General features: G+C 41.2%; 1 protein-coding gene across 2 annotated transcripts in view; it reads left to right on the top strand.

The window, feature by feature from the left end:
* ARB2A (ARB2 cotranscriptional regulator A) overlaps nt 1-23545 on the top strand; it is a 356477-nt gene that overhangs the window by 259508 nt on the left and 73424 nt on the right. For both annotated transcript variants that reach the window (XM_069962913.1, XM_069962914.1), the window contains one exon: nt 943-1027. In XM_069962913.1, the coding sequence (XP_069819014.1) occupies nt 943-1027 (85 nt within the window). The remainder of the gene's footprint in view (nt 1-942; nt 1028-23545) is intronic.

The following is a 23545-nucleotide window of genomic DNA, read 5'->3' as shown; positions in this document are numbered from 1 at the left end:
TCACATTAGTAAAAGAATAATTCATTGCGGGCCTCTTTTTTACATAGAGAGTTATTGACATGCATCAACATTTAAAGTTCAATTTCTGTCATTGTTTGTAAAGTGTAATTTATTAGGTTGACAGTGTGTGCAGATGCGGAGCTACTGAATATGAGAGAATGGGAGAAAAAACACTGGAAAAATGATAAAGATTTTATATACTTAGTCAAAATGATGTTAAGACAAATGGAAACAAACATCTATAATACATAGGAAAGAACACACACCATATAGATAAAGATTTGTAACTAACCTAGCCCGACTCCCAGAGCTGTGTGGGCTGTGGCTGCTGGAGAGGATGATGCCAGAGTGATGCTCAGTGTCCCTCCAGTGCCCTGTGTCCCTCAGTGTCTCCCTGCCACCATCCTCTCCAGCAGCCACAGCCCGCACAGCTCTGGGAGTCGGGTCGTGACATCACCATTTTATCCAGGAAGTAAAGCCTTGATGCAGTAGTAAGTGCAGGGGAAAAAAGCACTTTATGTGCATTTCCCACAATAAGTGTATATTGGGGATTTGTATAATTTTTTGAGAGCAATACAATACTTTAATAAAAATTTTTGCCGGACTTCTCCTTTAAGTGTACCTGTGACAATGGACTGCTTCCGGATCACCGGCGAGATCCACTGCTAATTTAGATCTAGTACAGAGTACAAGTGTGGAACATGGTGTCTATTTTTTTGGGTTCATTGAACCTCTCCGTCTTGCACCACTAAGTGCATCATTGTTAACTACATGTTAACAATGATGCACTTAAACTGTTATTTAAAGGGAAAAACTTTTCCAATATATGTAGAAAACACCACATGTGTAGTAACCTTTTCTCAAACAATGGAAGCAGGGATATGTATACTTAATGATACATCCTTTTTTTCAATATCTGTGTTTTGTCTGGTGTCTTTGTAGAATTGCTGTAATTGGGTATCCAGCAGTGAACCATTAGACACATCGGTGGAATCGATGCTGCCAGACTGCCCACGCGTTTCTGCAGGTATTATTCTGATGCTTTTACAGTGTTTTCTGTTCAGACACAAACATCAGTGTTAATAAATACATTTGCTGTCTGTCCAGTGATCATGAACAACTACTTTATGATTGAAAGGAGCCGTGAATGAATCGCCGGGTAGTGAAACCAATCCACCACTTATAACAGAAAATAAAGTCTAGCATCTTGAAAGGAGTAAAAACGTCACAACTTTCTTTATTTCAAACAGGATAATACAGAGGAAAGCACTGGTTGACGCATTTCGGCGACACTTGCCTTCCTCTTAGGTTGTGACCAAAGCAAGTGTTGGCCAAACGGGTCAACCATTGCTTTTAACTGTTCCTCTGTATTATCCTGTTTAAAATAATGAATATTGTGACGTTTTTACTCCACTCAAGTTATTGGACTTTTTTTTCTGTTCTGGGGTTTTCTGTGCACAGTTTGGAGAGCAGGGGCCTGTGAGCTGACCAACAAGGGTTTAATCCACCACTTACGTTCTCATTGAAAAGACCCAGTGGTGTATGAAGACTTTTTTTTACAGGCAATGCTTCATGGAAAAAAAAAATTGCAGACTAGCTTTCCTCCAGAAGGAAGATACTATCTCATAATAACCAAACCAGAATCTCGTCCAAAAGAAAGAGGCACCCATCTGTAGACAGCTGTTTTAGGGTTCTTACAAAATCAATGCGATCATGCAAGCGGTGCAAGTTGGAAATCTCTATGGCTTTAAGGGGGGAAGGAACTCTCGCTTCCCTATCAGTGTTGGTGATATATCTTCTTCCATTATGGGCAGCCTGAGGCAGTATTTGGAATTAATTCTGGAAATATGTATATGGCAATGCTTGACAAACAGAGAAGCGAAATGGGGTTAATGTCAAACCTTCTACCGCCTTAATGTTGGTGCGGTGCTTTAACGTATGGATTTTATGATAATAGTATCTCCTTAGGAAAAAAAAAATATTAATCTACAGAAACATGGATACAAGTCCACAGCAAGAGGTCAGCCTATGGCATTATTAGACTTGCGGAAAGGTATCACCATCCTTCTCAAAAAATAAACTTTTATGGCATAATCCCATGGCAGACATTGATGGCATAATGCTAGGATAGGCCGTCAGTGTCTAAATGGCCAAGATCACAGCATTTGGATCCTGTCCAGGAAAGCTTCATCATCTGTCGTCTTTACTGAGCTCTCTATGGATGCCACATGGTATTTTATGGGGGATGATAGACTACAATGTGGCATAGGGCTTTCCCAGCGCTATTAACACTTTGCCCTAGATTGGACGTTGATGGCTAATTGTAACACCATCAGTTTGCTTCTATGTACACACTGCTGCTCCCAGCATGCACAGCCACTGAAGTCCCTGGCTATGCCTGTAGGGTGCATTTGTGTATCTTACCTGATTCTTTAAGGGCCATTGAAGGCATCCAGATTCTTCCCCTTCCAATCAAATGTTACATCAGATACGCCTCCTCCACCTTGCTTTAGCAAGCAGAATCTCTACACCCATTGCTTGTTACACATACAGTATCTGACCGTTATGCTCGGTTTATACATAAAGTACTAGATGGACCAATGCCAGATAGCAGTGTTCCCTATCCTCTGGCACTCCAGCGGCATCCACAGGTGGATTCCGCCATCCGCCCAAAAAATGAACGGGTTCATTCTTTTAGAAAACAGCAGAATCCGCCTGTGCGTATAATGGAGTCTATAACACGGACGGAGATGGGCGTGGGGGCGAGCGTCGGATTATCTGCCCGGATTCCATAGTGTACACATACCCTAAGGGCCCTATTACATGGAACGATAATCAGCTGAATCGGCCCTGAATCGCTCCGTGTAATAAATACAACGATCAGCCAATGACATCGATCATCGGCCGATATAGGTTTGGACCTATAATTGTCGGGCACCGACTGCGCATTGCTACGTGTAATTGCGGTGCGCTACTGATGATTTCCAAACTCTATACATTACCTATCCATGCTGCAGGGCTCCTCTTGCGGTCGTCTTCTCCCCTGGTCCTGCCCGTTGCAGCCTCAGAGCGGCCTGTCTGAGCTGACAGGCCGCTCAGCCAATCACTGCCAATCATGGATAGGTAATGTATAGAGTTTAAGCAAGGGCTGCAAGGACATCAGTAACAATGTCGATGCAGCCCTTGTTAAACGATTGTTGGGCCGTGTAATAGGCCCAGTAAACGAGCGATGATCTAGTAGATCGGCACTCATTTACAGTTATTATAGGGCCCCCCATCGGCCCGTGTAATAGTACCCTAACTAAGACCTTCAGAAGTACATTATGCATTGTGTGGGAGACTTAAACATAGTGTAAAGTGAAACTGGCTCAGTTGCCCCTAGCGACCAATCAGATTCCACCTTTCATTTTCCAAAGAGTCGGTGAAGAATGAAAGGTGGAATCTTATTGGAATCTTCCCCTGTATGTTTATCCTGCAGTCTAAAATGCTTCCTTAGACATCCGTTTGTAAATACATTTGTAATAAGCTGCATTTAACATAGAATACCTATAATTCTGGCCGTAAAAGCCGAAGACTTGTGACCTAAAACACATTAAAATAACTGCATTGCACTTTTTTGAGTCTCATGACTTAAAACGAACTGAAGTGAATGGAAAAAGTTCCGCAATACTTTGCATTCTGTCTTGTTTCCTTTATAACTAGTACTAGGGCTTTTTGTACTACTTTTTTGAGCAACCTACTATTTCCCATATCTCCTGCTTCCTAAACACATGATTAAAAACCATTAAAACAATGTAATTGTGCGTGCACAGACCACACACAACTGCATCCATACGGCGTCCCCATATATATTTGCATGGGGCTCATTTGTTAACGCACTAGTGGTACATAAAATATTGAAATATGCAGAGTAATTTGCTGGAGATGTCAGACAATGTGTTTAATTAAAATATAGATGAAAGATAATACATCTTTCATGGTTTAGTCGCTTGCATTATCTTGAAATGATATCAAGTAAAAACAATCTCACGCATGTGTTAAATGTAATTAGAAAAATAATTCTGTTACATCAGTGGGAAGATAGCGCTCATCTGAAATAACTTTTATAGCTTTTACTCTTGTGCCTGAAATGTATTGTTCTCTATTACATTTACAGTTCTTTTATCTCGTCTGTAATTTTTTTCGTCTTTATGTGCCTGTTTGTATGAAATCTCCTGATTTATTTCGCTAAGGCTGAGACAACTGTTCGATGCCCAAAGCCAGGTGGGTATAGAAGAGATGTGGCTGCGCCTCGCTCATCATTGTACAGTAATGCTCTCTTGTGAATTGGTGGCTTGAGTAAATAAAAGCCTTTCACTCCCTGCAGTCCAGCAAGAGAAATGCAGACAGTCTGACAGCTTCTAATGTATGAATGGAGGGAGCTATATGATAAGATATTCACCATATGTTCATTGTGTGGGGCAGAAGCAGCATGGGGTCTGTACGGAGGGAGGGTGCATATGGGAGGTATGCTTGGAATATATTTTTTTTATGAGATGATCTGCAAAGGCATACAAGACAATTGAAAACATACGGTGTACATCACGCCTCGTGATTTTAATATATTAGGGGAGAACTGACATTTCACAGCAATTTAACATATTTAAGTAACTGTAGTCAAATATATAAATATGCTGATTTCTGTTCGTTTTATTAATGAGTGGGAAAATTCATGGTCTTTTATGGGGTACATTCTTCACTACCATTGAATGTTTCTATTAACTATAATAAAAGTTATTGCAATACTGTTGTAAGTCTTACATTAAATTGATCTAAAAATCTGGCATGATGACACATACTACGATTATATAATAACAACAGCCTACTATATGATACATAATAAAGGTTTGTCAGGCATTTTTAAAGGGTCAAGTTAGGTTTAAAGATACAGACACACACACAAAAAAAAGTTACCTACCTGCCGTCCCTGCCATGGCTATTCTGGCACTTAATAACAATGAGCTGGGTTCACACTGCATTTTTGCAGTCTAAGATATCCATTTTTAAATGGTTACTTTTTTTTTTCTCCAAACCATGAAAACATAGGTTACGCAGGACCATGTTTTTGTGTACGCAAGCAAAAAGGGGGGAAAAGGCATCTCTTTTTTTTTTTTTTTTTTTTTTTTTTTTTATGGAAGTCAAAGGAAAAATGCATCCGAACAGATTGCACACAATTGCATCCATTCTTGCATTTGTTTTTTTATCCTTTATTTATTTTATTTTTTTACAAAACGTATATGTTAAATGGACTGCAAAAGCCCAGTGTGAACCCTGCCTAAGTGGGCATGCTGGGACAACCATGGTGGGATCTGTCAGGTGAGTAGGAAGCTATGATCAGTGGGGCCTCGATGAGTGTAGGAACATCTTTGGGGGCGCCTCATTTTTTTTATTTGTTTTCTTTTTATGGGTATAGTGATCAGTAGAGGTCCACCTTGTATTGTCGCTGTTACTTCCTGCCAGAGTCAGTTACCTACTAAACCTTGATGGTAAACTAAACTCCTAAAGTGACACACTTACCAATGAGTCCTCTCCTAACTCATGCAAAAGCCACTTCAGCGGTCCACATACTGCCAAGTAATAGTCAGCCTGTACATGGTACTTATGCAATAGTCTCTTCCAACTGTAGACATCTAAACCATATCATCAAATATTTGGGAATATTTCATATTCATATATCTCTTGTACAATGAGACACAGGTGTTTATTAGACATAGCCAATAAACCAACACTGGGCATTTTGTAGATTTCCAGCCCATAATCATTAAAAAAATAATTTTTTAAAAGAACAGCCATTGTTTTTCATTATAACAACAACTGTTCTTTTCATTTTGCAATTAAATGCATTGAAGTCAATAGAACAACGGCCGTTTTCACACAATCCATGGAACAACGGCCGTTGTTCAATACATTGTGTGAAAATAGCGGCCCTTGTTGCATTGACTTCACTGAATATCATTCCAGTTTGAAAAGAACTGCCGTTTTAATGGAGAACAACGGTCATTCTTTTTTTTTTAAAAAAAAAAATTAGCAACGTTGTGTGAACATAGCCTACGATTGTCATCCAAAACAAGTCAGTCAAAGGCACCCCTATAGATTTACCTAGCAGGGATGTTATATATATATATATATATATATATATATATATAGTGTGTTTAACCTCCTGCTAGTCATCATCTAAGCTGGTACAGTCTGCCGCGCATTTGGCAGAAGGGAACTTGGTTAAAACAGTTTAAGGTCATCATAAGAATCAGCATAAAATTCTTTTAATAAGAAAACCTAACCCAAGAACAAGCGAGAACTAGAACATATGTATGTGTGTGTGAAGGTGAGCTAAGCTTTGCTGTGCAGATAAATATAATTTTATTCTTTACAAAAAAGTCTGCACAATGAAAGCCCAGTGCCCCTATTAAATACCTCTAATTTTGTTCAGTTTCCTGTATATGGTGTAGCTGGCTCCAGATTTGTGGGCTTTTACCCCTCCCAAGCATGAATGGGTACAATGGGGCAAATTCTCATCAAGCATGCGGCTAAAGGTCACCCACCGCTCCTAGTAAATGGCGAACACCATTTGGATATTAATTAAAATCAAGGCCGTCTTTGTCTCGCAGAGGTAAAGTGCTTTCATCTCTCAGATGCATTGTACAGCTTGGCTTCCCTACCTTCCCGTAGTATTAAAAAATATATAGTTTTGCGCATTGAGATGAGCTATCTAATCATTTCATTACCAGTGGTTCGAGATAGGGAAGACTTTAAAAGCCATCTAACAATAAGACTGTCACGGCACCGCCACATCCCCCTAATAAGCCATTCAAACCTGTAGCCAGTGTCTTTGTGACATACAAGCACTTTATTAATAAAACTACACTTTAAAAAAACCTCCCTTAGTTATATTAGATTGCTCTTTTATTATAACACTGTCAGGATGTTAATCTGCTAAAATAAGCAAGGGGAAATCTAAAATTACAGGCAAGGAAATACATTTACCCAGCTATGATACGGGTGCCGAGTCCTGCGTGTAAACACACTTTAGGTGGCATGCTGTTAACGCTTTGGCAGAATCAAAGTAGTGAGAGTACACACAGTACATCAATGCTCAGGGCTCAGCTCTATGGGATAGGAGATGCGAGTTCACAGCATGTTAGACACAGATCTGTGAGGCTGGTTTTAATAGCGTTCTCTCGCTCTCTTCGCCCTACAAACAAATTAATAACCCATTGATGGGTGGCGTTCTGTAACCTTTTTGGGTACTCTTCCCATTAAGACGAGTCTGTGTTCGCAGCGAGGACGTGCTGGTGATATTTGCAGAAAGCCACAAGAAGCTTGCCATAAATAAGGGGCGCCAGCTGTTGTAAAGGATTGCTGAACGAGTGAGGCTTGTTCAGAGTAAAATTGTAGTTATTTGGTTGATTGCCGTTGCTTGGGGGGGGGGGGGGTAGAAAGACAAAAGGAAGTTATTTAAACTGAAATTATATCTTTCTTTAGAGGGAGGAGTTGTGTCTGTGAATGGAACATTTCGCCGGAATTCTTCACACGTTAAAATGGAGTTTGCCAGTGACGAGATAGTGGGGCCTTTCCACTGTGAGATTACGTCTCTGTTAACATTGCCTTCTTCAGAAGGGTTAGAGAAGTTCCCGAACCCTCCACATGTGGCCAGCACTGTGACGGAGACGAACAATGGTATAATGGACGCAGCAAGCACTATAGAAAAAAAAAAACATACACAAGAGATAGCAGGCAGTCTATAATTATAATGTGCTGCGCCACTCTGGAGTACATTGTATCCTTCTATGAAAGGGAAGATAATAAGACAAGCAGCTGGTAGTAGTGGAGAGTCAATCAAATTGAGGCTGGAAATGAATTAGCTTCAACAACTATGTTAAGAGACCCCAGATAAAAAGAGCAGCCACAGTTCGGAGTGATCAAATAAAACCATACATGAAAAATGATAGTAAATATTAGTACTTCAATTACAAGGGATATTAGTAGAGTCCCTGGGCTAATAGCAGAAAGCCAATCAGAGCGAGCCCAGCCACAGGCTGCATGGGGTTTCCACTAAGTGGTCCATTAAGCTCCAATAATTAAAATGTTGTGAGGGATTTATTTATCCAATTAATTATTTGTTAATTGTAACTTCTTTGTATAGGACTCATGAAATGAGCTCTTCCGGCAGCGAAACCATATAGGTGGCCCTGGAATCTTAAGAGTCTGTCAGTAGATGATTGAATTTCACTTGGGATTTGGGTTAGAAGAAGGTAGCGCGTCTCCAATATGTTATAAATGAGAGAATTTGTCTACATGTTTATTGTATTATATGAACTTAAAAGTATAAAGCCATCGGTAAATGGTGTATGAGGAGTCATGATGTAGCTTCTTACTTAATTTACTTGATGTATCATTTTAATTATTTATTTTGCCTTTATAGTGCCAACATATTTAATAGCGCTGTACACTGGTTTCAATCCCCATCGAGGCTCACAATTTGATTTTGTCGTCCTGGGAACACACAATTTAAAGTGTCACTGTCGTGAATTTTTTTTTTTTTTTGCAGAAATCAATAGTCCAGGCGATTTTAAGAAACTTTGTAATTAGGTTTATTAGCCAAAAAATGCATTTTTATAATGAAAAAGCAGTTTGAAGCTCTCCCCCCTGTCTTCATTGTTCTCCTATGGAGAGAGCTAAAGAAAAGACCAAAATAGGACAACAAAGAGTTAATCTACAAATACCTCACCCCTTATCTCCTGGGACAGTCACCACTGACCTGTCTGAGCTCAGATTACAGCTGTCACCCAGCTCTGTGGCTGTAATCCTCTGTTATCTGCTTTCTGCTGCCGGCTAAGGGTGGTATTACACGGGCCGAGCAGGGCCCGATAATACCTGTAAACGAGCAGCGATCTGCTAGATCGTTGCTCGTTTACTGGGCCTATTACACGGCCCGATAATCGTTTGACAAGAGCTGCAAGGACATCGTTACCGATGTCCTTGCAGCCCTTGCTAAACTGGCATACATTACCCATCCACGTTCAAGGGCTGCTCCTGCCGTCCGCTTCTCCCGGGGTCCCGTGCGCGCTCTAGCTTCACAGCGGCCTGTCAGCTGGTAGGCCGCTCAGCCAATCACAGGCCGGGACCGCCGCGGCCTGTGATTGGCAGGAGCAGCCCTGGAACGTGGATGGGTAATGTATATAGTTAGTCGCCTGCCACGCACCGCTATTACATGCAGCGGTGCGCGGTCGGCGCCCGACGAAAATAGGGTCTAACCTATATCAACGATCAGCCGATGATCGTTGTCATCGGCTGATCGTTGCATTTATTACACGGAGCGATAATCGCCCGAATCGGGCCAATTCGGCCGATTATCCTTCCGTGTTATAGTACCCTTACTCCCTCCTTCCTCCTCCCCCCTCCCCTCTCCCTAGAGCAGACAGGGTATGACTCATGCAACAAGTCACAATTTTCAGATTTTTTGCAGTGGATGGAAAAGAGGAAGGAGGGGGGGCCTGGGAAAAGGCTTTTTACATGCAGATAATGGCAGATTTGGCTAATAAACCCAATTACAAAATTCTTAAAATTGCCTGGACTATTGATTTCTGAAAAAAAAAAAAAAAAAACGACAGTGACTCTTTAACCTCTTAAGGACATATGACGTACCGGTACGTCATATGTCCTCATTAGCACTTCAAAGCGGGGCCGCGTGTAGCCGGCTACACGGTAGCCCGGGACCACCGCTATTAGCGGGCACGGTCTGATCGCCGTGCCCGCTAATTAGCTAATCGGAGGCAGCTGTCAAAGTTGACAGCTACCTCCGATTACAGGAGGCAACCTTTCCCTGGTGTCTAGTGGGGGAGATCGCTCCTCCGGGACGTTGTCCCGGAGGAGCGATCTCCGTTACTGATGCCGGCCGGGGACTCGTCCAAGATGGCGCCGTCCCCGGCTCGGCACTCGTTTACTTCCGGCTGCAGCAGCCGGAAGTAAACGAGTGCCTATCTCATTGATCTCTGCAGCATATCTATGCTGCAGAGATCTCAATGAGAGATCAAAGTATATATACTAGAAGTCCCCCAGGGGGGCTTCTAGTATATGAGTAAAAAAAAAGTGTTGTTTATAGTAAAAAGCCCCCTCCCCTAATAAAAGTCTGAATCGCCCCCCTTTTCCCAGGTTTTAAATAAAAGTAAACAAATAAATAAATAAACATGTTAGGTATCGCCGCGTGCGTAATCGCCCGAACTATTAATTAATCACATTCCTGATCTCGCACGGTAAACGGCGTCAGCGCAAAAAAATCCCAAAGTGCAAAATTGCGCATTTTTGGTCGCATCAAATCCAGAAAAAATATAATAAAAAGCGATCAAAAAGTCGTATATGCGCAATCAAGGTACCGATAGAAAGAACACATCATGGCGCAAAAAATGACACCTGACACAGACCCATAGACCAAAGGATAAAAGCGCTATAAGCCTGGGAATGGAGCGGTTTTAAGGAACGTATATTTGTTAACAATGGTTTGAATTTTTTATAGGCCATCAGATACAATATAAGTTATACATGTTATATATCGTTTTAATCGTAACGAATTGAGGAACATGCATAACAAGTCAGTTTTACCCCAGGGCGAATGGCGTAAAAACACAGTTCCCCCAAATAAAAGAAATGCGGGGTTTTTTTTCAATTTCACCACACTTTGAATTTTTTTCTGGTTTCGTAGTATACTTAATGCAAAAATTCAGTCTGCAGTTGCAAAGTACAATTAGCGACGCAAAAAATAAGGGCTCATATGGGTTTCTAGGTGGAAAAATGCACGTGCTATGGCCTTTTAAACACAAGGAGGAAAAACCGAAAACGCAAAAACGAAAATGGGCCCCGTCCTTAAGGGGTTAATAAGAAAATTATTATTATTATTATTATTATTATTATTATTAATAATCTAACCACAACCATCATGGAGCTCAACAATGTCAGTATGTTTTTTTTATGGTAGATAACTCCAATATATAAACTGCTGAGAGTGGCACAAGCATAATAAAATATAGTAGCCCCCCCCCCCCCCCCCTCTATATCCCAAAGGGCAATACGTGTACATTCAGAAAGCCCCAGTTCCCTGCAAGTCAATTGGGAGCTTGTTTTCTTACAGACGTGAAGATGTCCATCTGGATATTTGTTCACGCCGTCAGTACACTGAGAATAGTTTTTGTGAGGTTGCTAGGCTGGGGACGACTCTGGTGCCTATCAGAAAAATAAGTAGTGTCAGCCTTCATGTTGTGGTACGGGTTACAGCCTAGAGTTTCATGTCTTCATGAAACCTGGAGGTGTTTCAGTGTAAGATAAGACATACTTAGACATAAAAAATGAATACAGGTAAACAGTGTACCTAAGTTTTATAAAAGTAATCTTGTAATTTGCTGTTTATTAAAACATAATAAACCCCCCTGTGTGATGATGGCAGCTCTCCTCCCAGAAGCATGATGGGAAGGGATAACACATGAGAAATCTTTCATGTAGCTGGGCCAATCATTGGGCAAATAAGTATGTAAACAGGCAGCATTCAGCCGATGAACAGTCATTCATTTGGATTAATTCAACTGGTAGCAGAAAGTTATATAGATTTGTGAATTACTTTTAAAAAGAACAAGCCTGCCAGTACTTATCAGCTTCTGTATATCCTGCAGGAAGTGGTGGATTCTTTCAAGGGCAGACTAGATGGACCCAGCAGTCTTTTTCTGCCGACAATTTTCTATGTTTCTAAGGGTGTCTTTACACAGAGGGATTAATCTGACAGATTTTTGAAGCCAAAGCCAGGAATGAATTTGAAAAGAGGCAAAATCTCAGTCTGCCCTTCATGACCTGTTCTCTGTTTATAGTCTGTTCCTGGCTTTGGCTTAAAAATCAGATAAATTTCTCTGTGTAAACGCACCCGACGTCTGGAGAGTGCTCCCTGCTGCCACCTCTGTCCGTGACAGGAACTTCCCAGAGCAGGAAAGGTTTTCTGTGGGGATTTGCTGCTGCTCTGGACAGTTCCTGACATGGACAGAGGTGGCAGCAGAGAGCACTGTGTCAGACTGGAAAGAATACACCACTTCCTGGAAGACAAACAGCATCTGGTAAGTACTGGAAGACTTAAGAGTTTTTACCTAGAAGTAATTTGCAAATCTTTATATTTTTTAACCAGAGTTACCCTTTAATGCATTGTTGTTGGCTGCACATTACTCTGTGTAAATAGTTGATGTGAGGCCAACAGTGATTCATTGAATGGATCACATAATTGATCACTGGCTTGTGATAGATCGGCATTCACTTGCTGCAGCCTGTCAGCAAAAACAAATGAAGAGATGAGAAAAACAATAGATAACTATATAGCATACTGCAAGAATAGTTCCAGTTTATTCAGGGCTTTGGAGTCCAGTGGGCGGTCTCCCTCAATGCTTGACAGCTATCTCTTATAAGAGCATGGGTCACTGTCAGTCACTGGGTAGGACCACCTGCTGGACACCTAAACCCAGAATAAGCGGTGTTCAAATAATGCCTCTTTATCATAACAGGTTCCTTTAAAGGGGCCTAACACACATGTGTTTCCATTTTTTCAGCTTGCAGTATATTCAGGAGCAGAATTTACAATCAAGTGCTGAAATTTCCCAGCATTCTCTGCTGATGGATTATGTATGCTTTTGGGAGTATGCCTGTCAACAAGAATTTCACCTGTTTACAATAACAACCTAGAGAATACTGACTAAAGCTCTGCACCAAATGAAAAGATCCCAACCTTTATGATCACAGCCTGACAGTCCTGGTGGGGGAAAAGAGTTAGACTTAGCCCTTTCTTTTTTTTTTCTTTCCCTTTGGGAGGTAACCAGTGCCACAGTAGTTTAGCAGCCAGACATCTCACTCCACATATTAAAACAATATGGCCACAGGAACATCAAACAAAAGAGAACTTTGTAGTGACATACATTTTTTTTTTAATTTATTTATTTTTTTGTTAGAACAGGAAATGCGGCCATCTTCTCACTTTTTTGTGTTTCCTAGACAATGGCAAACCCTGATTTAGCTATACCAATGGGAGAGAAGCACTCAACGTGCAATCATTGATTGGTGTGGAAGTTATTAGTATATTTCAGGAACCTTGGAAATAGTAGTGGTGAAGGATTGTAAGGTTGAAGGAGAAGTCCAGCCCCCAGCATTTTTTTCAAAAGTGTTTGGGAGGAGGTGGCTGAATCTAACTAGATGCACCTACCCCCCTATCTCCAGCGATGGGGTCCGCTGTCGGCCCCTCCTGTTCCTGGTCCCCTGGCTGATTCCTAGGCTGAGTGGGGACTAGGTCGGGACATGTCAGCCCTGCTCAGCCAGTCAGCGGCCCTAGCAGGGTCCAGTTTCAGCTGCTGACTACCTGATTCATCACAACCTGTTCCACACTCACACCAGAAAGCGGCCAGGGGACCGGGAACCAGAGGAGCCAACAGCAGAACCCAGCGCTGGAGCCGGGGAGGTAGGTGCATATAATTAGGTTTAGCCATCTCCTCTCCGGCTCTTATGAAAAAAAATGTTGAGTGTCAGACATCTCCTTTGAAGAGGTTATCCAGGCTTACAAAATATGGCTGCTTTCTTCCAGAGCCAGAGTTGGTTTTGCAGCTCAAATTCAATGAAGTAAATGGAGATTGTTTGTAATACCACACAAAACCTGAAGACTGGTAAGGTGCTGTTTTTTTTTACAAGCAAGTTACTGTCTCTAATCCTAGATAACCCAATTAAAATGTAGAAATTAACCTTTAAATAAGACCTCACCTCCATCACTCCACATCCAGCTCCTTTATGAGATAATACAAGTTCACATTTGATCAGAGGAAATGGATTCCATGTGGAGTTCTCCTTTAATAATAGAATACAATTAATGCTCTTTATTTTTCCTTCGGCCAAGTGGTAGAGGGGGATGTACAAAGCCCATTGGCTGCTATGTTTCCATGTGGAATAGGTAGATTACTAATTTCTGACTCTAATAATAGAAGTGCTGCGCAAGTCCTATTTCCAGCCTGTGGCACCTCTCCCTGCGTTGCAACAATTATCCCAGTGCTCTGGAGACCAAGAAATCTCTAGAAAAGTTTCATGCCGCTTCATTGTCTTAATTCATCTCCTTAGAATGAGAGATGTCTGTGATCATTCATAAACTCATTTCTTGTTAACCCGTTTTGTACAGGTGCAGATTAATTCTACCACCGATCTTGAAAGGCTTTTTCCACATTTATCAAACAACTGACACACTTATAAATGGTAATTCAGAAGGAAGTGTGGCCATTGCAGAGGGGGTGTGGTCTGATACTCTCCATACATCATATTTATTACAGTCTAGTGTATGGCCGCCAAACACTGACCCACATAAGTTAGTATTTATATTGATAAAAGTGTATAAGCTCACACACCACCTCACTGGTCTTGATTTGTGCGGGTCCCTGTTCTACATTGCATAACGTTGGGTGGTGACCACAATAAGGGGAGTGCACCAGGTGTCCAACAACCATAATGCTGCAAGACTAAACTCCCTGGTTTGGGGCTAATGGCACCCATCTTCCATTGACTATAAGTTCAGTTGCTTGTACCCGGCTTCCCCAAAAATAAGACATCCCATAAAAATAAGACCTAGTAGAGGTTTTGCTGAACTAATAAATATAAGACCTCCCCCGAAAGTAAGACCTAGCAAAGTTTTTGTTTGGAAGCATGCCCGCCGAACAAGGGCATGCAGCTGTGATTCTTCTTACCCCACCACCATTGCCCCCTACCTTCACCGTCCATTGCAGAGCAAGACCATTACCTGCTGCCAAACCTGTTGTTCCCTTCCATGGCTGCCACTTGTAAATGTGCAGCCAAGGCATCAATAGTAGAGATGATCGGACAGCGCTGATGTTCAGGTTCGTACGAACTCGAACCATCGGTTTTCAGTTTTCCGCAGTTTTCCCATTCTGTGGGGAAGGTGGAGACAGCCCAAGTCCTGCCTGGAAAACAGTAATACATCCTGGGTCACAGGTTGTATTCCTGTTTTCCAGGCGGGACTCGGGCTATCTCCACCTTCCCCACGGAACAGGAAGACTGCTGGAGTCAAATACCGATGGTTAGAGTTCGTACGATCCTGAACATCAGCTCTGTTCGATTATCTCTAATCAAGAGGCCTGTTGCCTGCCGCCATCCCTGCTGTGCCCTAGCGCCAGATGTAGAGCTGCACACAATGCCGTTCTCCCATCACCTGCTGTCATCCTGTATGCTGTCCCTACTGTGCTGTACAAGTCTTTGGTGGTGAGCTCCCCCTGGTGGCCAGAAGCCACCATACTGTATACTCTGTCCCTGCTATGCATGTAACATGAATTCTTCATCATTAAAAATAGGACCTAGTGCATCTTTGAGTGCAAAAATAATAATAATATAATAATAATATAAGACACTATTTTTTTTTCAGGGAAACACGGTAACTACCCCTTTTACAAACTTTAAGAAATGTAAAACCAAGCATGTAAACTTAAAGGGGTACTTCAGTGACTAAAATTATTTTTTAATACATTGCTTTAATAAAGTTGCATTATTTTGTAATCTAAAGTTATAAAAAAAATTATTTACACACATACTGCATTCACTGGCTGCAGTAAGGGGCGACACTGTCCCCTCTGCTGCTACCAGTGTGTGTGTTGTGCCATCTAAGCCCTGCAGTTCCCGATCCTCTGCACATCTCTCCCCCTCTCCCCATGTACTGTATATTCCTATATACAGTACATGGTGGGGGAGAGGCTGTCCAACATGATCACTGTGTATAGCAACCTCTGTACCGCAAGTAGCGATTGTGACCACCGCTGGCTCTGCTTCTAACACAGTGAGTGTGTAAAGGAGCTGTTGGGCAACCTTCCCCCGTGCACTGTATTTTTGTACAGGAGAGGAATGGGACCCTACCATGTATAGCCCTGGGCAGCAGAGCTACAACAGAACAGTGCATCAGGGACTTGCAAGGCTTAGATAGCCCTGCAGTTCCTGACACAAAGGTGGTGGCAGCAGAGGGGGCAGATTATAGTCATGTATGTTTATATAGCAGAATTCTTGTATGCAGTGTTACAGCACCTTATAGATATTAAAATAATTCATATAATATGGGAATACATTGATATATAAATGACCTGTATATACAAGTAACTAATTTTAAAAGATATCCCATCAATATCACAAAAAAAAATTTTTAAGCGTTATAGATTTTGACGCCGCACCACTTGTGCCGCTTACATTACAGTTCTGTGTCAGAGAAATGAATGATCTATGGCATGTGAGGCAGCGGTTGAGGTTAGAGTATTGTAATAAGTGGTTTGGAGAATTGCTTGTGATCATATCCATTTACAGTGTTTACCACAAATAAATCATCAGGAAGGATTCTATTATCTGTGATGTACTGTCTTCTGCCACTGTCTACTGTGTTTGTCTGCTTTATGAAGATACCAAAGCTGATCTTTATATACCCCTGTGTGTGCCGCTCTCACTACATGATCATCACAGCACTGCTTCTAGGGGAGAAGATCTCCATCCAGGCTTGTAAAAATTTAAAGGAAATGTGTTGTCAGAAAATTTCCTATTGTTCAAATAAAGATTTTATGTTAAACACATAAACAGAATAAAGTCTCTATTTGAAATCGGATTTTCCCATGTCTCACAGACCTCAAAAGTTTTGATTGCTCAGGGTGTAGATGTCTAGATTAGTCAGGGTCTACATGTTCAGACCTCCATCAAGCATTAGAGGAAGCTCAGAGAACTGTAGTGCAGTTTTCTCCATCTTGCTATGGGAAATGGTCTCCAAAGGAGAGAAGGGGGGAGTGGACTACTTCAAGCTCATTTCAACGATCAGTGGATGTATGAATCTCATCTCTGAATTTCATGTCATAAGTTTTTTTTTTTTTTTTTAAATGACACTATATTGAAGGGGAACTCTGGGTAGAGGTTAAAAAAATTAAACTTCTGCAGAAGCATATAGCATTACTTACCTGTCTATCCCAGTTTTGAAACAACCAAAAATCCATTTGTTTTGGGGGGTTTTGCTCTGTTTTGTGTTTGTCCTTCCTGGTTTAGCATTTCCCAGAATGCAATGCTTTCCCTCAACTGATCATTACAGCCCCCACCCATTACAATCAGTAAAATTAGTGCTGCACCTGCTTCTGGCTGGTCTGAGATGGGGAATCACTCAGGGGATTGGGTTATCCAGCCAAGCCTCCTGTCTGCATCATCAGCCTGATCTCAGCAAACACACACAATGTGAGACAGAGGCATGGAAGATTTGTCTCCTAAGGGGGGAGAGCAGAGGGAGCAGGAGACAATGTGAATTAGCACAGAGGCCATTTTTTTCAGTTTCCGGATTTTTGTCAGCTGCGGCAGAACCGTACAGATACAGTAATACATTGTATAGACACATCTATATAACTTTTAATGTACTTTTAATAGAAAACAAGTTTTTCTTATCCAGAGTTCCCCTTTAAATACTAAAAGGGTAGAAACACACACCGACTCCGCAGCGGATTTCATGCTGCAAAATCCGCTGCAGATCCCTTGCCGGTCATTTTTAATGAGATTTCATAATCGCAGCAGGACTGACATTCTACCGCGAGTATGTAAGTGACAGCCCCCTTAACCCCCCGACGGCCAGAACACACATCACCGGCCCCACACTCTGACTTGCTCCGGGGGTTCTCAGCTGGACTTCCAGCTCAGCCAATCAGCCTACAGCCACTCTTTAGCTGAGCAGGACGTCCAGACGTCAGGAGCCACCAATACAAGGGATGTCAATCCCACTGCGAATATGTAATCTTATTGAAAATGACCGGCAAGGGATCCGCAGTGGATTTCACTGCGTATTCGCAGCGGGAAATCCCCTGCGTATACGGTGTGTGTGTTTCGATCCTAAAGAAATATTCTGAGCAAAATTCATGAACTGAATTTTGAGAACAGCAAGTCCTCCAAGTGTTTTCCTCAGTGTGCACATACCCTCACACAGTACATATAAAAATATCTCATCATGATGTTACCCGGAATAGGTGACTAGTGTATACCTATAGAATTCTATAGATACTGTAATCTAGATGTGTACCACACAGATTATAGTACCGCCATATGTATGACCTCTTTCTTTTACTTTAAACCAGGAGATTTGTCCTTCACTCCCATGACAAACTATGGGATCATGGGTCTCTGGAAATGGGGGACCCCATGGTATTTTTATTCCATGTACTATAATTATGTGATGGGAAAATTCTCTTACAGCGGATGCGTATATATGTCACACTGTAGTGACTATAGATTGTAGTAGTGGCCATGCCAGGTAATATTACCTTCTGAAGAAGAGGAGAATTGCACAATACAAAGAAAAGGATAGCTTACATTATTTCTCTTGTTAACATGTCTGTAAAGGTAGAAGTTTCACTCTGACGTTTTTTTTTTTGTTTCTTTCTTCCCGATAATTTATGATAATGAAGAGAAAAGTCTATTGGTGGATAAAACTTTACAAGGTGAATCGTCTGCTTAAGCCTTCAGGTCATCCTCAGCCTGTATGTGGAGGGAGACCGCGGCAGGTTTCATAGTGGAAGAAAGATTTATTCCAAAATAACTCCTTTGCTCTAAATATCTGTCCTCTTTTCTTCCCGTGCCTGATTTAATAGGTGTCTTAAAGCAAAGTGTTAGCGCCTGATTTACTGCATCAAGGCAGATGGTGTTTTACCATTAAAGATGCTCTATACAAACCATTTCTAGACAGTACTAGCCTGGTATTAATATTAATGTTGATAAATCAGTGATAATAGAGTGGGCCAGCAGTTCTATAGTCTCTATTTCAGCTCCACGTCAGGTTTGACAAGTATTGCAGGAGATCTATTATACCAGAATGTCTAGTTATAGTGCAGTTTATATCCTGGATCTCTATAGGACATGTCACACCTTGGTCTAGTAGTGTTCAGTGTAACCTAGGGTTTTCAAGATTGGTCAGGATATCGCAGGCTGGCTATGAAATGGGAGGTTGTCTGGAAAGTTTTAGATGATACATTAAAATAGTTTATTATGTTAGATGGATATTTGTTGTATTTGTGCATGTCATAGGTTTGTGTGAATTAAGAATCCTGTCTGTTTCCAATATACTGAATGGACATCTCTTTAGTATTTCTCTGATCACCAGATAGAATACTATGTATGTTAGCATTACAGTTCTAAATTCCACTAATCTATTTAATTATTATTATTATTATTATTATTATTAAGCAGTTTATATAGCCCTTTTTTCTTTAGGTTACAGATTCACGTTAGATAACTTTTAAGAGCAGATATGTTTTATAAAGTGAATGTTTTTGGACTGTGGTTTCCATAAGAAATTGATGCTCAGTACAATTTGTCTGCTACTGTGATGTAACTATTATGTAATATCCTTTACACATAAGTGTTCCCTAGAAATGAGCGAGCCTGCAGGAGAAGACTGCTCATAGGCTGTGTCCATGTTTTCCAGGTAGGACTCAGGCTTTCTCCACTTTCCACACAGACCAGGAAGACAGCAGTTTTAAAATGCTGATGGTTTATACGAACCCAGACCTCAGCCCGGCTCACTCATCTCTAGTTTTCACCTTGAGATAAAAAAAAAGTTGAACCAACTTTGAATCTGTAACAGTCATTCATTATTGCACCCCCTTTGCCATGTGGACTTTCTTATGTGGCCCTGCCCCTCCTAGTAATACATGCTGGATTTGTATGTCCATGATGCTGCTGCATTCTCTATCCTTCATATATCAGCACAGCTTCACTCCTGTAATACTTTCACCTTCAGCAACCCAGGTGAGATTAAGGGCGCTATTACACGGGGCGATTATCATGCGAAAATTTTTTATATCGTACGAATTTAAACTGTAATCGTTCTGTGTAATTGCAGGCAACGATCGAAAAATTATTCGTATGTCGTTAATCGTTGTTTTAGATCTGAACCTAAAATTATCGTTAATCGTTTGCTAATCGTTCTCTGTAATTCCACATTTGTTTGCTCAAGTTCCGCATTTGTTCACTAATTGTTCAGTGTAATTGCACATTGTTCATTGTTTTGCTGGTATCAAAAGGAATAAATGATCATAGTAACGATCGCAATAACGATCCTAACGGCTATCGTTCTGTGTAATATGGCAAACGATTTCAGGTAAACGATAAACACTATTGTTTGCGATCGTTTATCATTAAAAATCACTCTGTGTAATAGGACCCTAACTCTCTATTATGCTGATAGGCACTGATGTTGTGTGTGATGGCTCCCACCCCAGCCTCCTGTAGAGTTCGCTGCGGTGCTCTACTTTCTCTCCTTACGTCTATACAGTCTTTGATTCAGCCTTCTCCTGCAGACTACTTTGTGCTTTCCTCCCTATTTGCATGCCCCTCAACACATTGATCTGCTGTGGAAAGAGCACAGAGAGTCATCAGAGGAACTTTGTCAGCTCTATGTCCTGCTCGGAGCTGCAGTCACGTGTAGATAGCGGATAAAACTGATTGTATGGGTGATGGCTGCAAAATTATGAAGTTATATTTTTTAACAAGCTAAAGAGTCGTAAATGCTGCACTGAGTGGCATCATGCACATCTCAATCATCACTCAATGATGGAAGCCACTATGTCAGGAGTGACTAGAGATGAGCTCAAGTCCAGTCATTCTGGATTTGAATACCGGTGGCTGAAGAAATTGGATGCAGCCCTAGGGAGCCCTCTTAACTCCCACGGCCAAATTAAAAGTTAAGTCAATTTATGACTGGCCATGCTGGCCCTCATTTTATTATATGTCAGCTGTGTATGTTCTTGTGGTATAATTTTTTGACATATGTAATAGTGATGGTGCAGAGTTGTACCATTTTGTTTCATGGCTCCAAAGTGCTAAATTTTAGCAAAATATGTGTCCTCTAGTAGTTAAATTATTTCCATCAATACTTGGGCCTTATGAAAGTATGTGTTCATGTGACACAGTCATTGCTCATATAAATATTGTTAAATAGTTTAGAGGGTAAATTTTTCATTAAAGTTCATGACTGTGTACTAGAAACGTCAAGATGTCTTAAGGACAGGAATGTCTGTTTAATGCACAGTGATTTTGGCATACTAGTGACCGTATTACTGTCTTTACATCCCTGGAAGTCTTTAGAAACAGTGTCTGGCACCAGCTTACTATTAGGCAGTAATTAGTGTAACTAACAGCTAATATGAAAGAGTAGAGTAGAGGTCGTCATAAGACTTCAAAGGTCTTAACAGGTTAGGGTTGGAGGGCAATCTCTACCCTTGCTTAATCTGTTGCCATATCTGGTGAGATTTGTTGAAATCTTCAGTGACCTCCAACCCTGAGGTGTTGCTCTCTCGGAGTGTACCGGTCACATGTCATGTTCTTTATTCCCATCTGTTTAGATGTGCATGGGACTCTGGGAATATCAGCTTCTTTTTAGAACACAAATGGACAGAGTTAAATCTCTCGCTGCTGTTGGTAGCTGATGTAAAACTTTACAATTGGCATCTACAGAAGCTACCAGGCATTTATAATGTCCTGCCCATTACATACAAGAGGCACAGAGATAGGGTAGCTTTTGTATATGCATTGCACAATGGTTAGTGATGCATACAATAACGCTTTATTAGAAAGACTCTCAATCCAATAGATGTATTCACGACTTCTGGTCTTTATGCTCAAGTCCTTGAATGTGTCATCCCAAATTCTACACATATTCTTTCTGGCCTTGGAGAACTGTTTGGTGGAAGCAAGGTGATGAGAGATGTGAAAACATCTGTGGCTCGGAGCTTTTCAACTTTCTAGACTTCGCTATAGCCCAATGGATTCTCAGTTCTATCTAGTATTTTATTTGTCTAGCATAATCTTCAGTCACTCTAAGTCGGTGTATATCCCTATTGGATTTGTAGGCTAGGTGACGCAGTTAACAGGTTAAGGAGTAAGAACTTTTAGGCATTTGCATAATTGTATAGTCTAACCTAAGGTGCAATAAAATTTAGTTTTAATTATTCATACAGCACCAACGTATTCTGCAGCGATATACAGCAACCAGTCAGTCTGTGTCCTCATTGGGACTCATAATTTATTTTTTCATATTCACTTATCTGTATGTTTTGCAGTGGGCGAAAAAACAGGAAAACCTACGCAAACAGGATTAGAACATTAAAGGGGGTATTTATCAAGACTGACGTATTCATACACCAGCCTCACCCCCATTTACTCATCCGGGACTTGCTGTCTGTCACAGGGATTGCACAGAAATCTACAAATTTACTAGACAGAAATCTATACCTGCTCCAATGCCCATCAGATGCCTGGCATACTCCATGGGAAAGGCAGAAATCTTCACTTTTTCTGTGATGTATGCCAGTGGTGCATAATGATTAATGTGCCTCATAGACTGCTTGCAGATGTTGCCCTTGGTAGGATTTGAACCCAGGACCTGAGCCCTGTAGGCGCTAACTATTGAGCCACCAAAATAATTATTATACAACTTTATATAATAATCTGATCTATTCTATCTAACTCTTCTTGGCACCGACAGCCTGTTCAGCCAATCGCTGACTGAAATGGTTAAGTGCCGCGGCCAGTGATTGGCTGAGCGGCCTGTCACTGCCGAGACAAGTTTGTATTGGAAGTGACTGCGGTCATCGGAGGATCCGGAGACACCACAGAAGGACATCAGGGGAGCATGGATAGGTGAGCATAAGATGTTTTATATAGAGACAGCAACATACAAAAAGGTGCCGGATAACCCCTTTAAATAACCAATATATGATCACACCTGATGATTACAAATAACTTTCCTACATCCAGACAGTACAACTACTTTCTTTTTCTTGGAGGAGGGAAGGGTAGCATGACTGAGTTCCGTTGAGAGCCAGAGGTCTAAACTGTATGTTGTATACAGGCTGATCAGAGATGGGATAATCCATTTACCTGGACCCTATTGCAGCTGCCTATATGGTGTGTGTGTGTGTGTACATATATATATATATGTGTATATATATATCTGTAGATGTATATATCTGTAGAGACATTTTGCCCAATGCCACCCAAAACCAAAGAGGTTAATCATTCAAAATGTATTTGTCATTTTGATGTTCATATATTCATTATGTCAAACGTACCCATGTACTTTATGGGTGTTTTGACCTGGCACAGATCTCTTTCTAAAGATTAAAGCTAGATCATCAAGTAGATTGTAGACAGATTACTTTACAACCAACACATAAAAGGTAAGAACTACAAATTACGGGCTGTAGATGCAATCTGTTAACTAGGGAGGCATCCTGTAACAGTGAGGAGTAAGGTGATTTTACCAAAAATAATTAAGGATTTACAGACCAGAATGCAGCTCAGCATTGTCCTCATGAAAGTTCTCAGTAAGTGCTGCGGGAATCTCCCCTGTGGCCCCATTTCACTGTGGTCCTGATCTGTATCAATAGGATCTATGTAGCGGTAATTTAAAGCAGCAGTTCCAGGTTTACAAATCAGTGGCTAC

This window comes from Dendropsophus ebraccatus, chromosome 3 (genome assembly GCF_027789765.1).
Source record: "Dendropsophus ebraccatus isolate aDenEbr1 chromosome 3, aDenEbr1.pat, whole genome shotgun sequence".
Taxonomy (NCBI): domain Eukaryota; kingdom Metazoa; phylum Chordata; class Amphibia; order Anura; family Hylidae; genus Dendropsophus; species Dendropsophus ebraccatus.
The sequence above is the reverse complement of the archived record's forward strand: the minus strand, read 5'-3'. Positions and strand labels throughout refer to the sequence as shown.